Source organism: Choloepus didactylus, chromosome 2 (genome assembly GCF_015220235.1).
Source record: "Choloepus didactylus isolate mChoDid1 chromosome 2, mChoDid1.pri, whole genome shotgun sequence".
NCBI classification, from domain to species: Eukaryota; Metazoa; Chordata; class Mammalia; order Pilosa; family Megalonychidae; genus Choloepus; species Choloepus didactylus.
In genome coordinates, this window is record NC_051308.1 from 103,460,125 (window position 1) to 103,476,345 (window position 16,221).

The 16,221-nt window shown below is 45.1% G+C and overlaps 1 protein-coding gene and 1 non-coding gene across 2 annotated transcripts; one reads left to right on the top strand and one right to left on the bottom strand.

The window, feature by feature from the left end:
• Window positions 1-7,766: 7,766 nt before the first annotated feature.
• HSPA6 (heat shock protein family A (Hsp70) member 6) lies at window positions 7,767-10,199 on the bottom strand. The gene has a single exon (XM_037813325.1). It carries the CDS (start codon window positions 10,056-10,058, stop codon window positions 8,127-8,129), a length of 1,932 nt encoding a protein of 643 aa, XP_037669253.1. The 5' UTR covers window positions 10,059-10,199; the 3' UTR covers window positions 7,767-8,126.
• Window positions 10,200-10,812: 613 nt separating this feature from the next.
• Window positions 10,813-10,883, top strand: TRNAG-GCC. Its single transcript has one exon. It is a non-coding gene; the product is annotated as a tRNA-Gly (tRNA).
• Window positions 10,884-16,221: the final 5,338 nt, after the last annotated feature.

Sequence of the window (16,221 nt, forward strand, 5' to 3'; positions counted from 1 at the left end):
AGAGTGCAGCTGGGAGTGATGTTTTGAAGAGGAGCAAGCTTGCTAGAGAGGAATGACCTGGGAGAAAGCCGTTTTGAGGCCGGAGCTTTGGAGCAGATGCCAGCTGCCTTCCTAGCTAACAGAGGTTTTCCGGAGGCCATTGGCCATCCTCCGGTGAGGGTACCCGATTGCTGATGTGTTGCCTTGGACGCTTTGTGGCCTTAAGACTGTAACTGTGTAGCAAAATAAATCCCCGTTTTATAAAAGCCAATCCATCTCTGGTGTTTTGCATTCTGCAGCATTAGCAAACTAGGACAGATTTTGGTACCAGAGAAGTGGGGTGCTTTTGCTGCTGAGTTTGCAGATACCAAACATGTTGGAACGGCTTTTCAAATGGATAAGGGGAATATGCTGGAAGAATTGTGAGGAGCTTGATAGAAAAGGCCTAAATTGCTTTGAAGAGACTGTTTGTGGAAATATGGACTCTAAAGATATTTCTGATGAGGTCTTGAACAGAAATGATGGACATTTTGTTGTGAACTGGCAGAAAGGCGATCCTTGTTTTAAAGTGGCAGAAAATTTGGCAAAATTGAGTCCTGGTGTCAGATGGAAGGAAGAATCTGGAAGCAACAACCTGGAATACTTAGCTGAGGAGATCTCCAGACTACGTGTGGAGGACTTAACCTGGCTTCTCTTTGCAGCTTATAGTAAAATGCGAGCGGAAAGAGATAAACTTAGAACTGAACTCTTGGGTTCAAAGAGACCAGAAGCTGAAAATTATGAGCCTCCAGGGGGTGGAATCCCAGAAGCTACAGCCCAACGTGAGGACGTAACCAAACATGGAACCCAGCCGCCATTTCAGTACAAGCCAAGATTGGAAAAGGAGTTAAGCAGAAAGGATTTGTGGAAAGTCCTATTGTCTGATGGCTTTGACCCCTGCGTGCTTCATGCAAAGCCAACAGAATTTTTGCGAGATCTTTATAGACAGAGCCATTGCCAGTCTGGACTGGAGGAGACAGACAAGGAAAAAATTAAAGGAAAAATTTCTTCAAAGACAGAGCCATGGAGGTTGAGGTCTGGAGTCAAGAGGTTTAGGGCTGGGAGAGCGGAGCAGCCCACATGCATGGAAAGGGTGAGTTTGCCCTGGAGGTCGAGGGCGGGCTTTCCGCCTCGATGCTCTGGAAGAGTTTTGCCACCTCAGGTCCCAAAGAGGGTGGAGCACATTTCCAGGGAATTGGGGAGAGCCTGGCTGCCACCACACTGTTCTGAAGGGGTTGAGCGTGTGCCCCGGAGATGGAAGGGAATCCGGGAGCTGCCCCGATGTTTGAGGAGGGTGGGGCCGAGAAGGTGGTCTCCCCAATGTGTGGAAATGTTGGAGCACTCACCTAAGTGTTTGGAGAGGAACGGGCTGCCGAAAAGGCCCTTGGGAAGGGTTAGGCTCCCACTCTCTCAAGCCCCAAGGATGCAACATTGTTCTGTAAATGACTCTCAGACTTTGAAATCTAATGGACTTTGTCCTGTGGGTTTTAGGAACTGTTTTGCTCCTGTTAACCCTGTTTTCCTTACTGTTTCTCCTTATGGCAATGGAAATGTTTATCCTATGAATGTCTCTCCTTTGTATATTGGAAGCACATAACTTGTTCTAGGTTCACAGATCCACAGCTAGAGGGGAATTATGCCTTAGAACTGACCAAGCCTAAACTGATTTTGATGGGATTTTGTACTTAACTTTTGTTACTGAAATGATTTAAGTTTTTGTGATATTGTGATGGAATGAATATATTTTGTATTTGGAAAGATAATGTCATTTTGGGGTTTAGGGGGTGGAATGTGCCGGTTTGAGTGTATTGTGTCCCCCAAATGCCATTATCTCTATAGTCTTGTGTGGGGCAGAAGTTTTGGTGTTGGTTAGATTTGCTTGGAGTGTGCCCCACCCAGCTGTGGGAGATAATTTTGATGAGATGTTCCCATGGAGGCGTGGCCCCGCCCATTCAGGGTGGGCCTTGATCAGTGGAGCTATATAAATGAGCTGACTTGGGGGGAAGAAAGAGAGTGCAGCTGGGAGTGATGTTTTGAAGAGGAGCAAGCTTGCTAGAGAGGAACGACCTGGGAGAAAGCCGTTTTGAGGCCGGAGCTTTGGAGCAGAAGCCAGCTGCCTTCCTAACTGGTAGAAGTTTTCCAGACACCATTGGCCATCCTCCGGTGAATGTACCTGATTGCTTGGATGCTTTGTGGCCTTAAGACTGTAACTGTGTAGGGAAATAAATCCCCGTTTTATAAAAGCCAATCCATCTCTGGTGTTTTGCATTCTGCAGCATTAGCAAACTAGGACAGTCACCATGTCCTATAAACATTAATTTGTTGTAAACAACAAATCAAAAATCTACACAGTGTAATTACTTGTAAGTTTGTTCTGTTAAGTTATAAAAACTTCATTGGCACTTTTCTGTTCTTCATTAAGCATGGTGTGAAAGAAAAGCCTATGACTCTGGTAGAGTAGTGATAATTACATATAAAAGAGGTCATTATAAGAGAAGGAGGCCAGAGAGTTATTTAAGAAAAGGCAGTATAACCACAGCATACTTTACGGCTCAGCTATGACCAATATTTACAAGGTCATAATGATATAAACAGTGAATACTAATTTATCAGTGATATGTTTATATTTGTTGTATATAATATAGATACATAGATATATCAGTATATTATATGATATATCAGTGATATATCTATATTAGGAGGAAAGAAAGAGAAACATGTGAGTGAAGGATGGAATAATCTAAAACAATGAAAATACTTACCTTTCTTCCATGGTATGAGGTCAATAAATGTCTAAATTTTTTAAAATAAATAAATAGCAATACAAATATGGCATTTGAAAATGTGGAGATAAATGACAGAAAAAATAATAAAGCTTAAAAAATTGAAAGAGTCACTCTTGAATCACTCCCTCTGCGAGGCAAATGCCATATCATGAGCACACTCAAGTAGCCCTTTGGAGAGGTCTATGTCACAGGGAACTAAGGCCTCCTGTCAACAGCCACCATCAACTCACCAGCCATGTGAGGGAGCCATCTCAGATGTGGACCTACCAGCCCCAGTCAAGCCAGCAGCCTGGCCAACATCTTGACTGCAGCCTCATGAGAGACTGTGAGTCAAAACCACTCAATTAGGCTGTTCCCACTTAACCCGCAGAAATGCTGGAGACCAGTGCTCTAGGTTATGAGGACTGAACCATGACAATGGCAAAAGATGGAGAGAAGCAGCATATTGGAGGAAAACACCAGATGGGGATTCTACTGCTAACAAATGGTGGCTCTGCCTTCTATACATCAGAGCTGGGCAGCAGCCAGCCTTGTTGACAAGAACACCCACAGATACACATTAAACTGCTACTCCAAACAGATCTGGACAAATCTTGTCTAAATTCCACTATTTAACCCACATGGAGGAAGTCTAGTCAGTACAGCTCAAAAAGGTTGTCTGGCATTTGATAGGGTAAACCAAGGCTGAGGCAAGAAGGGAAATGATGGGAAGGTCTTTGGAGGAAATGTGATCTAGGCCAAAGGAAATTCAGTGATGCTAACTACTGTCTGCTGTGGGTATCTACTGACACCCACATGGTGCTCAACCTTTGCAACAAAATTACAGTTTATTGTCCCCTTAACCATGAAACAGAAGCAGAAGAAGAAGAGTCTCTTTCAAACTCATGATTCAAACACTTTGGAAATTCCTTTGGCAGGGATTGTGTCTTATTCATCTGCTCAGACTTCACACTGCCCATCACATATAATGGTAACAATACTCACTACCATTTATTAACTACTATGTGCCAGGTATTACACCAGGAGACTTCTCTCGATTAATCCTCACAGCAATCCCATGAAGTAGGCCTTGTGTATTCCCTATTCCCATTTTATACACAAGGAAAATGAGGCTTAGGGACATCAAAGATATACAGTTAGTAATTGTCTAAACTGAGATTAGAACCCAGGTATGTCTGACTCCAACTGTGTTAGTATTTCCCTATACTCACTTGATTGTAGTGATTCCCAGGGTTTGATCCCAGTCTCCATTTGTGGCATCATCTCTCCCCATTCCTGCACCCCCTTGTGCTACACTCAGTCATAGTAAACTTCCTGCTGTTGCCAACACACCATTCTCTCTCTCTTGCTTCTCAAACTCCATGCCGATGTTGTTGATCCTCAGACCATGGTTTGAGTTAAGGGCCTAGGAGCTCATTAGAAATGCAGATCTTAAGTCCCACCCCCAACTTTCTGAACCAGAATCTACATTTTAACGAGATCTCCTGGTGACTCATATGCATATTAAGTTTAAGAAGCAATGGTCTATTTAATCTAGGGGCCTTTGCACAGGTTGATCCTTAACCTGGAATATTCTTTCCCAATACAGGAAACAGACCCCAAAGAAACAAAAGCAAAAAGATCAACAACAGTCATTTAAAAGTGGATGAAGTGGTGATTTGTTTAAATCTCTGTATAGAAAAATTGATACTATCCATATTAAAGGATCTAAGGTATTTTCCAAACTAAGCACTATAAACTTTTCTTTCCTTTCACCCTTAATGTGTCTTTTTCTTTTTTTTTAAAGTGTAGGAGCCAGGGGAGAGAGGCATGCTGCTGAAATGCTAAGAAACTAAACCCTGTGAATACCATTATTCTACTCGGGAAATATAAACAGGTTGGAATGGTGAATGTTGGAAGTTCAGAGAACTTTCAGGAGAGGGAGACTATAATACAGAATGTGTATATCTTTTTGTTGCAGATTCCTTCTACGTGAAGCTAGGCTGCATAGAACTTTGGCCAAGTGCAGGAAAAGAGGGTAGTTAAAACTGAAATGACAAGAAGAGGCAAGAATGTTGTTAGTGCACTCTTTTCCACCTGCAAGAGAATTCCACTTTGGCTACATATAATGTGGCATTGCTCTAGCCAAAGTCACTTTCATTTCTGAGATGCAAATAAATCTCCCATTGCTCATGGGCCAGGTACAGTGAGGACTGGACTGACTGGGAACTAACTCACACAGGTTTGTCCTTTCTCTTTGATTGTCATTTACTTGACTGGCAGTAAAGTTGAGCTGGAGGACATTTTCCAAGGTCAGTCAATTGTTATAAAAAACACTCAAATATTCACTTATTAATGTAAAAATACAATAAAACGTACACTACTCTCATGACTCAGCATATAGGTCTGTTCTAAAAGAACAACATGCCCAACATGGGTGTTCTAGTTTGCTAATGCTGCCAGAATGCAAAACACCAGAGATGGATTGGCTTTTATAAAGAGTGTTTATTTGGTTACAAAGTTACAGTCTTAAGGCCATAAAGTGTCCAAGGTAAGTCATGAACAATCGGGTACCTTCACTGGAGCATAGCCAATGGTGTCTGGAAAACCTCTGTTAGCTGGGAAGGCACATGGCTGGCGTCTGCTCCAAAGTTCTGGTCTCAAAATGGCTTTCTCCCAGGACGTTCCTCTCTAGGCTGCAGTTCCTCAAAAATGTCACTCTCAGTTGCTCTTGGGGTGTTTGCCTTCTCTTAGCTTCTCCTGAGCAAGAGTCTGTTTTCAACAGCCATCTTCAAACTGTCTCTCATCTGCAGCTACTCTCCCAGCTTCTGTGCATTCTTCAAAGTGTCCCTCTTGGTTGTGGCTCCTCTTCAAAATGTCACTCTCAGTTGCTCTTCAAAATGTCACTCACAGCTTCACTGAGTTTCTTCTGTTTGTCAGCTCATTTATATGACTCCAGTGATTTAATTTAGACCCACCCTGAATGGGTGGGGTAACACCTCCATGGAAATTATCCAATCAGAGTCATCATGCACAGTTGGGTGGGGCATATCTCCACAGTAACACTCAAAGAATTGCAATCTAATCAACACTGATATATCTGCCCACAAAAGATTACATCAAAGAATATGGCCTTTTCTGAGGGACGTAATACATTCAAACCCAGCACAATGGGAAAAGGTCTGGTAATAAGTTGAGTTATGCCCTATTTCTGAGGTGACAATACACAGGCTCTAGAACCAAGCAGGTCAGAGTTCTTAATCCCAGGCCTTTCTGTACACCCTCTAATAGCTATGGGACCTTGAGTAAGTTGTTTAACTTCTTTGAACCTCATCTTCAAAAAGGGATAATACCCTGTGATGTTACTGTGAGGATTAAATTACATGGTGTATATCATATACCTGGTACATAGCTGACACTCAACTAACAATAATTAGTAATAGCTAATATCTGTTGATACTTTATGTACCAGTTTGAATATATTGTTTCCCCCAAAAGCCATTATCTTTGATGGAATCTTGTGTGGGCAGACGTTATCAGTGTTGATTAGATTGTAATTCTTTGAGTGTTTCTTTGGAATGCGCCCCACCCAGCTGTGGGTGATGACTCTGATTGGATATTTTCCATGGAGGTGTTGCTCCGCCCATTCAGGGTGGGTCTAAGTTGATCAGTGGCACCATATAAATGAGCTGACATAACAGAAGGAACTCAGTGCAGCTGTGAGTGATGTTTGAAGAGGAGCTACAGCCAAGAGGGACGCTTTGAAGAAAGCACAGGAGCTGCAGATGAGAGACAGTTTGAAGATGGCTGTTGAAAGCAGACTCTTGCTCCAGAGAAGCTGAGAGAGGACAAATACTCCAAGTGCAACTAAAATTGACATTTTTGAGGAACTGCAGCCTAGAGAGGAACGTCCCGGGAGAAAGCCATTTTGAAACCAGAACTTTGGAGAAGATGCCAGCCATGTGCCTTCCCAGCTAACAGAGGTTTTCCAGACACCATTGGCCATCCTCCAGTGAAAGTACCCGATTGCTGATATGTTACCTTGAACACTTTATGGCCCTAAGACTGTAACTGTGTAACCAAATAAACCCCCTTTCATAAAAGCCAATCCATCTCTGGTGTTTTGCATTCTGGCAGCATTAGCAAACTAAAACACTTCACTATACACCTAATACTCTTCTTTGCATCGTAATACATTAAATTAACCCTCACAACAATCCTGAGGGAGGTACTATTATCATCATCACCTCCATTATACAGAAGAGGAAACTGAAGCTCAGAGAGGTTAATTTGCACAGTATTTAAAGTGACAGAGCTGAAAACCTCATTAAGTGTGGTTTCGATATTGCCATTATGCTATGGTGCCTCTCGTGTAGGTATTATTACTGTTGATATGATTGTTATCATCCTGGGGCACATAAGCAGAAAGCAGATGAGGCCATGCTATTTCTCTCATGTAGATAAAAGTCAATAGTAACTTTAATCACATCACTAGACCTACTCCCTCCTGGACACTCCCTACTTCCCCAGTGTCCAGGACTTGGGACCTGTTCTCTAAAAGAATAATGGATAAAGTGACATGAGAAAAGACAGCTTACCAGCATGTAAGCTATTTGTCAGAGTTAGGACACATACACTGGCGAACTAAACTGTAACTCCTGCTATACACATTTTATCTTAGAGACACACCGGGGAGCAGTGACCTTGTAGAGACTGAAGTTTCTCTGCATTCTCCACTTTTCCACCACCACCTCTTCTTGCATTGTAAGCCACATTCTGCTCCCTATCAGCTCTCACACTTCAGTACATCTCAGTGGGCCTGCCTCAAACTCTTCCCTTTCTCCTGTTTTCCCCTATAGAAATCATGCACATAACCTTGTTTATTTTCTTCACATTCCTCCTTCAGTACCCACCCCAACATTATCCACTTGTGAAAGCCCAGTACCTTCATGTACTTAACTGGTTGAAATGAAAACTAAGAAGGTGTTTTAAAAATTTATTTAGAATTATAAACTATATTTCACATAACAAAATCCATGCATGCAAGTAACAAAATACACAAAACATAGGTGAAAGCAATTTTCAAATGTTACAGTGTCACAAAAATGTTAATAATAAATTATTAACTTGTTTGTTTGAAGTGGGAAAAGAGAAGTAAAGGGGAGAAAGGTCAAATGACAAAGACCTCAGTTATAAAATATACTGAAAAGAAAGCTCCCCATTTGGGGATAAGATCTCCACCACTCCAACTCCTGAAGTTATAAAGTAAGATCACAGAATTCAGTCTAGAGGACCTATAAGCCTAGCCCTGACAGTGACAGATGACTTGTCATGAGAGGTCATTCAATCTACCTCCTCAGTGATGGGGCCAGTACTGGGACCTCCCTGGCGGGCTTGAGCCCCACAACTACTGCCCCCAGGGACACCAGGCCCCCCATACAGCCTGGAGAAAATAGGGCAACAGATTTGCTCCAGCTCTCTCTTCTGATGCTCATACTCTTCCTTTTCTGCCAGCTGGTTCTGCTCCAGCCAGGAGAGGACTTCTTGACACTTGTCTTGCACTCTGTGCCTGTCCTCTTCAGGAATCTTGTCCCTCAGGCCTTCTTCTTGCAGGGAGCTCTTCACATGGAAGACATAGGCCTCCAGGGAGTTTTTGGCAGCCACCCTGTCCCTCTGGGCCTCATCCTCTGCCTTGTACTGCTCAGCCTCACGCACCATCTTCTCTACCTCCTCCTTGCTCAGCCGGCCCTTGTCATTGGTAATAGTTATCTTGTTAGCCTTGCCTGTGCTCTTGTCAGTGGCTGTCACATTCAGGATGCCATTGGCATCAATGTCAAAGGTCACCTCAATCTGGGGGACCCTACGTGGGGCAGGTGGGATGCCACTGAGCTCAAAGCACCCCAGCAGATTGTTGTCCCTAGTCATGGCCCTCTCACCCTCGAACACCTGGACAAGGACCCCAGACTGGTTGTCAGAGTAGGTGGTGAAAGTCTGGGTCTGCCTGGTGGGGATAGTGGCATTTCTCTGGATCAGTGTGGTCATCACTCCACCTGCAGTCTCCAGCCCCAGGGACAGGGGAGCCACGTCGAGCAGCAGGAGATCCTGCACTTTCTCACACTTGTCCCCCATTAGCACTGCCGCCTGCACAGCAGCCCCGTAAGCCACGGCCTCATCGGGATTGATGCTCTTGTTCAGCTCCCTGCCGTTGAAGAAGTCCTGCAGCAGCTTCTGCACCTTAGGAATGCGGGTGGACCCACCCACCAGGACGACGTCATGGATCTGGGCCTTGTCCAGCTTGGCATCCCGCAGGGCCTTCTCCACGGGCTCCAGGGTACTGCGAAAGAGATCTGAGCACAGCTCCTCAAAGCGGGCTCGAGTGATGGATGTGTAGAAGTCCTCGCCCTCGAACAAGGAGTCGATCTCCAGGTTGGCCTGAGTGCTGGAGGACAGGGTGCGCTTGGCACGCTCGCAGGCAGTGCGCAGCCTGCGTAAGGCCCGCTTGTTCCCGCTCATGTCCTTCCTGTGCTTCCGCCGGAACTCTTCCACGAAGTGATTCACCAGCCGGTTGTCGAAGTCCTCTCCACCCAGGTGGGTGTCTCCAGCCGTGGCCTTCACTTCAAAAACACCGCCGTCGATCGTGAGGACCGATACGTCAAAGGTGCCCCCTCCCAGGTCAAAAATGAGCACGTTGCGCTCTCTAACGCCCCGCCGGTCCAGCCCATAGGCGATGGCGGCCGCCGTGGGCTCATTGATGATCCTCAGCACTTTGAGCCCCGCGATGGCGCCCGCGTCCTTGGTAGCCTGGCGCTGGGAGTCGTTGAAGTAGGCAGGCACCGTGATCACCGCGTGTTTTACCGGCTGGCTCAGGTACGCCTCAGCCGTCTCCTTCATCTTGCTCAACACCATGGAAGAAATCTCCTCGGGGTAGAATGCCTTGTCCTCCCCACGGTAGGACACGCTCACCTTGGGCTTGCCGCCCTCGCTGACGACCTGGAAGGGCCAATGCTTCATGTCCGACTGCACCGTCGAGTCCGCGAACTTGCGCCCAATCAGTCGCTTGGCGTCGAACACCGTGTTGTGCGGATTCAGGGCCGCCTGGCTCTTGGCTGCGTCGCCGACCAGCCTCTCCGTGTCGGTGAAAGCCACGTAGCTCGGCGTGGTGCGGTTACCCTGGTCATTGGCGAGGATCTCCACCCGGCCGTGCCGGAACACGCCCACGCACGAGTACGTGGTGCCCAGGTCGATGCCGATGGCCACTTCCTTCGGGGCTGACATGACTCTGTCTTCTCGCGTTCTTGGGGACGATTGGGATGCGGAGTCAGATGCGCGACGCTGCGAGAGTCGGTGCTGCTCAGCGGTCGAGGCGTCTGCGGTGCGTTCTCGTCTTCTCTCCAGCTCGGATCTGCTCTGCGTCGCTTCCACCGGGTTTTTATCCCGGTACTGGGGACCCGCCTCCTCCCACCCCCGCCGCCGCGAACCTTCCAGCCCCTTCTCGGCGAGCCGAGAGCCGCAGGTCCCCACCCGCCCGGGCTGACTCAGCGGATCGGGGAGAAGGCGAGGCGGGGCGCGGGGTGGGGACGTCTGCCCCGCCCGCCGCTGACTCGAAGCTGCTGGAATTTAAGAAACAAGGAGAAAGTTCCAGCTTCCCCCCGCTGGTTCTAAGGGTGCTCGGAGGTGGTTGTGGCAGAAGCGAGTTTACGCTGTAACTTCCCCAGACCACAAATTCTCTCCGGGATTCTTAGTTGGAAGCAGGGCCCTCCGGGCGTGCAGGGTCTGGGTGCTACTGTAGATTGCCTGTGAGTCCAACCGTTCGGTAAAGCTGAAAGCCTGTTACCAAGAGAAGAGCCTGGAGTTTTAAAAAAAATGTTTGTTTGGTTTTTTTTAAGTCTTAAGGTTTTAGAATCTTGAAATATAAAGGCAGTATTTTCGAAACCGTAATTCGAAAGGGCGACCTGACTCTTCCTGTGGACTACAGCCAGGGTCAGAGTTAACGTTAATAGGCGGCGCTGCAAAATTTGATTTGTCGTTAGCATTGGTGGTTCAGTGGTAGAATTCTCGCCTGCCACGCGGGAGGCCCGGGTTCGATTCCCGGCCAATGCACTATCGGCTTCAGTTTTAAGTTGCTCTTTGGTTTTTAGGATTTATGATACCGAAATAAACAAAACCAGTTAGCAGAAGACCGTGAGTTATTTTGATATGATTCCTCCTCTTTTACCAGCCATCTTTCCTCAGAGGTATCGGAATGTCACTAGGGAGAGAAAGCAGCACACAATCAAGGAGGGTGACCTTTTGTGGAAATGACCCTCCTGTTATCGAGATCCGTCCCTGACACATGTATCCCCAGGGAGCATCACTCCTGGGGGCCAGTTGGAAAGGTCTAAAGAGATTCAGAGCCGATGCCCTAGGGCCAGGTGGAGGGTGCACTGCTGGAGGCAGGCAAGAGTGGATTCACTGGTCAATAAAGCCGTACTATTCACATCAGTCCTTCTGCTTTATGAATTAAGTCTTTTCCATGCCCCATTTTCTTTAGTCCATAACACACAATTTGGATGTTTCGGTGTTTGGATTTCAACTGAAAACCAAAAGGAGATATTTAGGAGGCATGAGGGTAGAAATGGGACAAGGAAAAAGGCCTGGTCTGTATTCCCTGTTAGGGAATCAAAGCACAGTCTACCACATGCCAGGAAAGGATACTAACCACTGTACTAACAAGAATGGCCCTAGAAAGGTGATGTGATATTTACTAATGTAATATTTTAGTCATGTAATAAAGAGATTTAAAGCTGAGTTTTATTTAAAATGTCATTATTTGCCTGGTTCAAAAGAAACTGCCAACTTTTAAAAAAAGAGAGTCAGTGAGGAACAATAGACTCTTTTGTTACAAAGAGTAGAATGTTACAAAGGCTTTGGCTTTTCCTTTAAGTGAAATGGGCTGCTATTGCATGGTTGTACTGGTTTGCTAAAGCTGCTGGAATGCAATATACCGGAAATGGGTTGGCTTTTACAATAGGTGTTTATTAGCTTATAATTTAGTTTTTAGGCCATGAAAATGTCCCAACTAGAGGCACCACAGGATTATACCTGGACTCTGAAGACGGGCCAGCATCTGGGCACTTCTTTCACATGGGAAGGTACATGGCAGATATCTCATGGTCCTCTCCTGGGTTTTGTTGCTTCCAGCCTCTGGCTGCTTGTTTCTTTCTTGTAGTTTCTGTCTCTCTTAGCTTTTCTGGGTGTGTCCTTGTGTCTCAGCTTCTCTGGGGCTTTTTCCATGAATTCTCTGGATTTTCTTTGTGTCCTTTATCCTCTTACAAAGAACTCCAGTGAGAGGATTAAGACCCACCTTGAATGAGGTAGGTCACATCTCAACTGAAATAATCTTATCAAAAGGTCCCACCTGATTGAGAATGCCTTTTTAACCAAAAGAGGGGAAAGAAAGGCAACAAAATAAGGTTTCAGTGGCTAAGAGATTTCAAATAGAGTTGAGAGGCTATCCTGGAGGTTATTCCTATGCAAGTTTCAGCGAGATATGCCAAATGGTCACAATCTGACAACCCCAAATCAACAGTAGTCCCAAAAACCCTAAAGAAACCCTAGACGGTATCTGAGACTCTACAGAAGTTTCACTCACTACATTTATTTTTCAGAAATTTAAATTCTCAAGAGCGTACCTATGCCAGATAAGTCCCCAAATCCAGAACAACAGCCTCTTCAAGAACATCAGCCAGATGCATCCCTCTTTCCCATAATGTCAACATGAACAAGTTAGGGTGTTCACTTCCTAGACATCCCTGATGATCGGGAAAGTGATTAAACTAGAGAAAGGGGTAGCAACAGATAAGATGGAATTTAACAAGGATAATGAATACTGAATCTTTATGTTTTTTTTTTTTCTTAGTTGCTAGAGTATTAGAAAGCTAGATAGAAAGAATTGAAATGGTGGAACTGTAACCCATAACATTCTTTGAAATTTGCTTGTAGCTACTTGTTAGATTGTACTTTGAAAGTTATCACCTTTCACAATAATGAAATAACTGAAACTATGGTACTGTAACCCATAGCATTCTTTGAAATTTCCTGTATAACTACTCGTTGAACCATACGTTGAAAGTTATCATCTTTCTGCATATATGTTGTATTTCACAATAAGGAAATAACTGAAATTGTGGACTGCAATTTCTTTGAAATTTGCTCTATGGCTACTTGTTAAATTCCACTTTGAAAGTTGTCACTTTTATATATATGTATGTTATATTCCACAATTTAAAAAAATGAAGAAATTAAAAAAGGTCCTACCTACAATAGATCTGCCACCCACAGGAATGGACTAAATGTAAGAACATGATTTTTTGGAGCACATAACAGCTTCAAACTACCACAGTGGTTTTCAGCAAAGAAGTGACAGATATGACACATTTTTAAAAGATCATTGTTCTAGTTTGCTAATGCTGAAGAATGCAAAACACCAGAGATGGATTGGCTTTTATAAAAACGGGGTTCATTTGGCTACACAGTTACAGTCTTAGAGCCATAAAGTGTCCAAGGTAACACATCAGTAATCAGGTACCTTCACTGGAGGATGGCCAATGGCATCCGGAAAACCTCTGTTAGCTAGAAAGGCACGTGGCTGGCGTCTGCTCCAAAGTTCTGGTTTCAAAATGGCTTTCTCCCAGGACGTTCCTCTCTAGCAAGCTTGCTCCTCTTCAAAACGTCACTCACAGCTGCACTGAGTTCCTTCTCTTTGAGTCAGCTCATTTATATGGCTCCACTGATCAAGGCCAACCTGAATGGGTGGGGGCCATGCCTCCATGGGAATATCTCATCAGAGTCATCACCACAGCTGGATGGGGCACATTCCAAGCAAATCTAATCAGCACCAAAACGTCTGCCCCACAAGACCACATCAAAGATAATGGTGATTGGGGGACACAATACATTCAAACTGGCACAATCATTCTGGCTGTTGCGGTGAGATTAGACTGTAGGGTGGCTAGGTTGAGGAGAAACCAGTTAGGAGGCTATTTCTATAACCCAGGTAAGAGATGATCATGGCTTGGACCAGGGTAATGGTGGTAAAGTACTAAGGATTACTCAAATTGTTGGATACATTTTGAAGGTAAAAGCAGGATTTACCGAGATTTTGTGAATTTGAGGAGCCTCTGTTCAGGATCTGTGAAAACACATTTTCTGGGAGTCCTTATAAAGCCGGGCAGGCTGTGTCTTGACCTTCAAGAATTCAGGAGTGAGAGTAGAAACCACTGGGGCCTAGCCCTGAAGATCACAGGTCCTTTCTTACCCTGGAGGCTAAAGGATGGCTCCTTAGCCCAGGTGATCAAGGAGGGACTAGGGGAGGGAGAAAGTTAAGGCCTGAAGAGATGCTGTTATCCTGATGGCCCTGCTTCCATTTGACTCTGCGGTTCCTCCAATCCCCCACTGGGCTTCAACAGTCTCTCTGCACAGAGAAACAGACCTGCGACCACTGCAAACAAAAGTCCCATCAACAGGTAGAACGTGACTTGGTAACAAGCTGGAAAGAATGGTGAGATGGATGGAATTGCCGGACCTAGTAGGAGAGGCAGAAGGATGAGAAAAATGATAGGCATTAAGGTGGAAATCCTGGAATAAACAGTGAGGTCCCCAGTTGGGAGACTTTGTGAAGACCAAGGCCAACAGCAGGCCAGGAAGTCTTTCAGAAGATCTCTTCATCTCTCTGCCTTTTCAGCCAAAGCACTTGATTAGCATTTCCAAAGGGTAACCTTGGGCATATCTGTTCTGAGGGACATTAATAGAAGTGACAGAGGAAAAAGGTTTTGTGGTTATCTAGGTTTGGAAAATGCTTTAGGAAACACAGTTGAAGAGTTTACAACAGGGCTTCTTGAATCTTTGAATGAGCTTTGTGAACACATAAGGAGGGGGAAAGAGTATGAAGCATTTTCCTCATTAATTTGACCACAGAACCCTCCATTCTGAAAAGCATCTCAAGAAGTTACATGACTGAGATACAACTCAGTTGGGAAACATCAACAAATTTTCACCAATCATCAATTCTGAGTCTAGAACTGGATGGTAATCACTAATCCACTTTAGTTTGGCATAGGTAGTTTGTGATATCTCTTTCCCCTCTTCTTCCAGTACCTCTGACCTCATCTTCCAGATTTTTTTCTTCCTTCCAGCCACCTGAACTCAGGTCAGAACAGCCTCCTTGTTCCTCAGACATGTCAGGCATGCAACCACATCAGGGCCTTTGAAGATCTGTTTGCCTCCAACCACTAGACTTTATCACACTGCCATGAGAGTAAGTTTTTTTTGTTTTGTTTTGTGTTGTTTTTAAATGGGGTAAGGATTTCCTTCTACGCCTCTCACACTGGGAAGCCTGTTTGTGGCCTTGTGCTTTCCTTTCTCAACCATGACTGAGGCAAAAAAAAAAAAAAAAAAATCATTAACATATGCTCACATGTGCTGAGCAAGAGGAAATAGGTGAAAAGGGAAATGAGAGGGCAAAAGCTACTTCAAAAAACTCACAGCCCTTTTCTGAAAACCTCTGTAATGTAAGCAGAGTTTTATCTCTCCTAGTCTTCCACAACTCTTCCTGGGTTGTCCTCCACTGCCTGGAAAACATGCCCAGGTGCACAAGGTAGCAGAGACTCAGCTGGTCCGTCTGACACCTGTACTCCCCACTGTCATTCTGGTTGGCCTGAAAGCTGTGCTGGACCTTGATCAGGATGGGGCTCCCCTTGAGGAACCACTGGATGGAGTGGTCCCCAGGGCTGGGGGCCCACTGACACTTCAGAGTCACGTAGTCATCCAGGAACACGTTGATCCATAGAGGCTCAAGGTTCATCACTGTCTTCAGGAGATCTACTGAGGGGCAGAGCACAGAAAAGAGTGCGAATAAATAGCCTTGGATAGACTGTGGTTTCCAAAGGAGATTCCAGGGGAGGTCAGGGGCCACAGAATATTATTGTAGACCCAATTAAATACCTGTCTACTGACAACAGACTCATTTCCTTGGGTCTTCAGTCACTTGGTAAATCCAGCAGGAATCTCGCCAAGAATCAAATCTCAGACCTCACTGAGGTGAAGGAACTGCTGATGCTGAACTCGAGCCTGATTCTTGGTGGAACAGACATTTTCCTACCTAGTAAATAAAGCATCACATTGTGAGGCAGTAATCCCATCAATCTAAGAAAGTAAAGAGCAAATTCACCAACTCTCCTGTCTGCAAAAGCTGTAAAAGAGAAAAGAGTAGGTCTCAATGTCTCACAGAAGACATTGAGAGCAAATTTGATAGTGTATGTGAGGAAGGGGAAAGGCAGAGGTGATCTTGGGCTCCTTCCAGCCCCAGAGCCCACCTCAAGAGCCTGCTCCTAGTTGATCTCTTATAAGGGTACTCATTTCTCATGTCCTCCTTATCTCATCCCTGTATCTTTGCATGGTT

Excerpts from the sequence above, each read along its gene's own strand:
- HSPA6 (XM_037813325.1), bottom strand. The coding sequence starts at position 10,058 with ATGTCAGCCCCGAAGGAAGTGGCCATCGGCATCGACCTGGGCACCACG.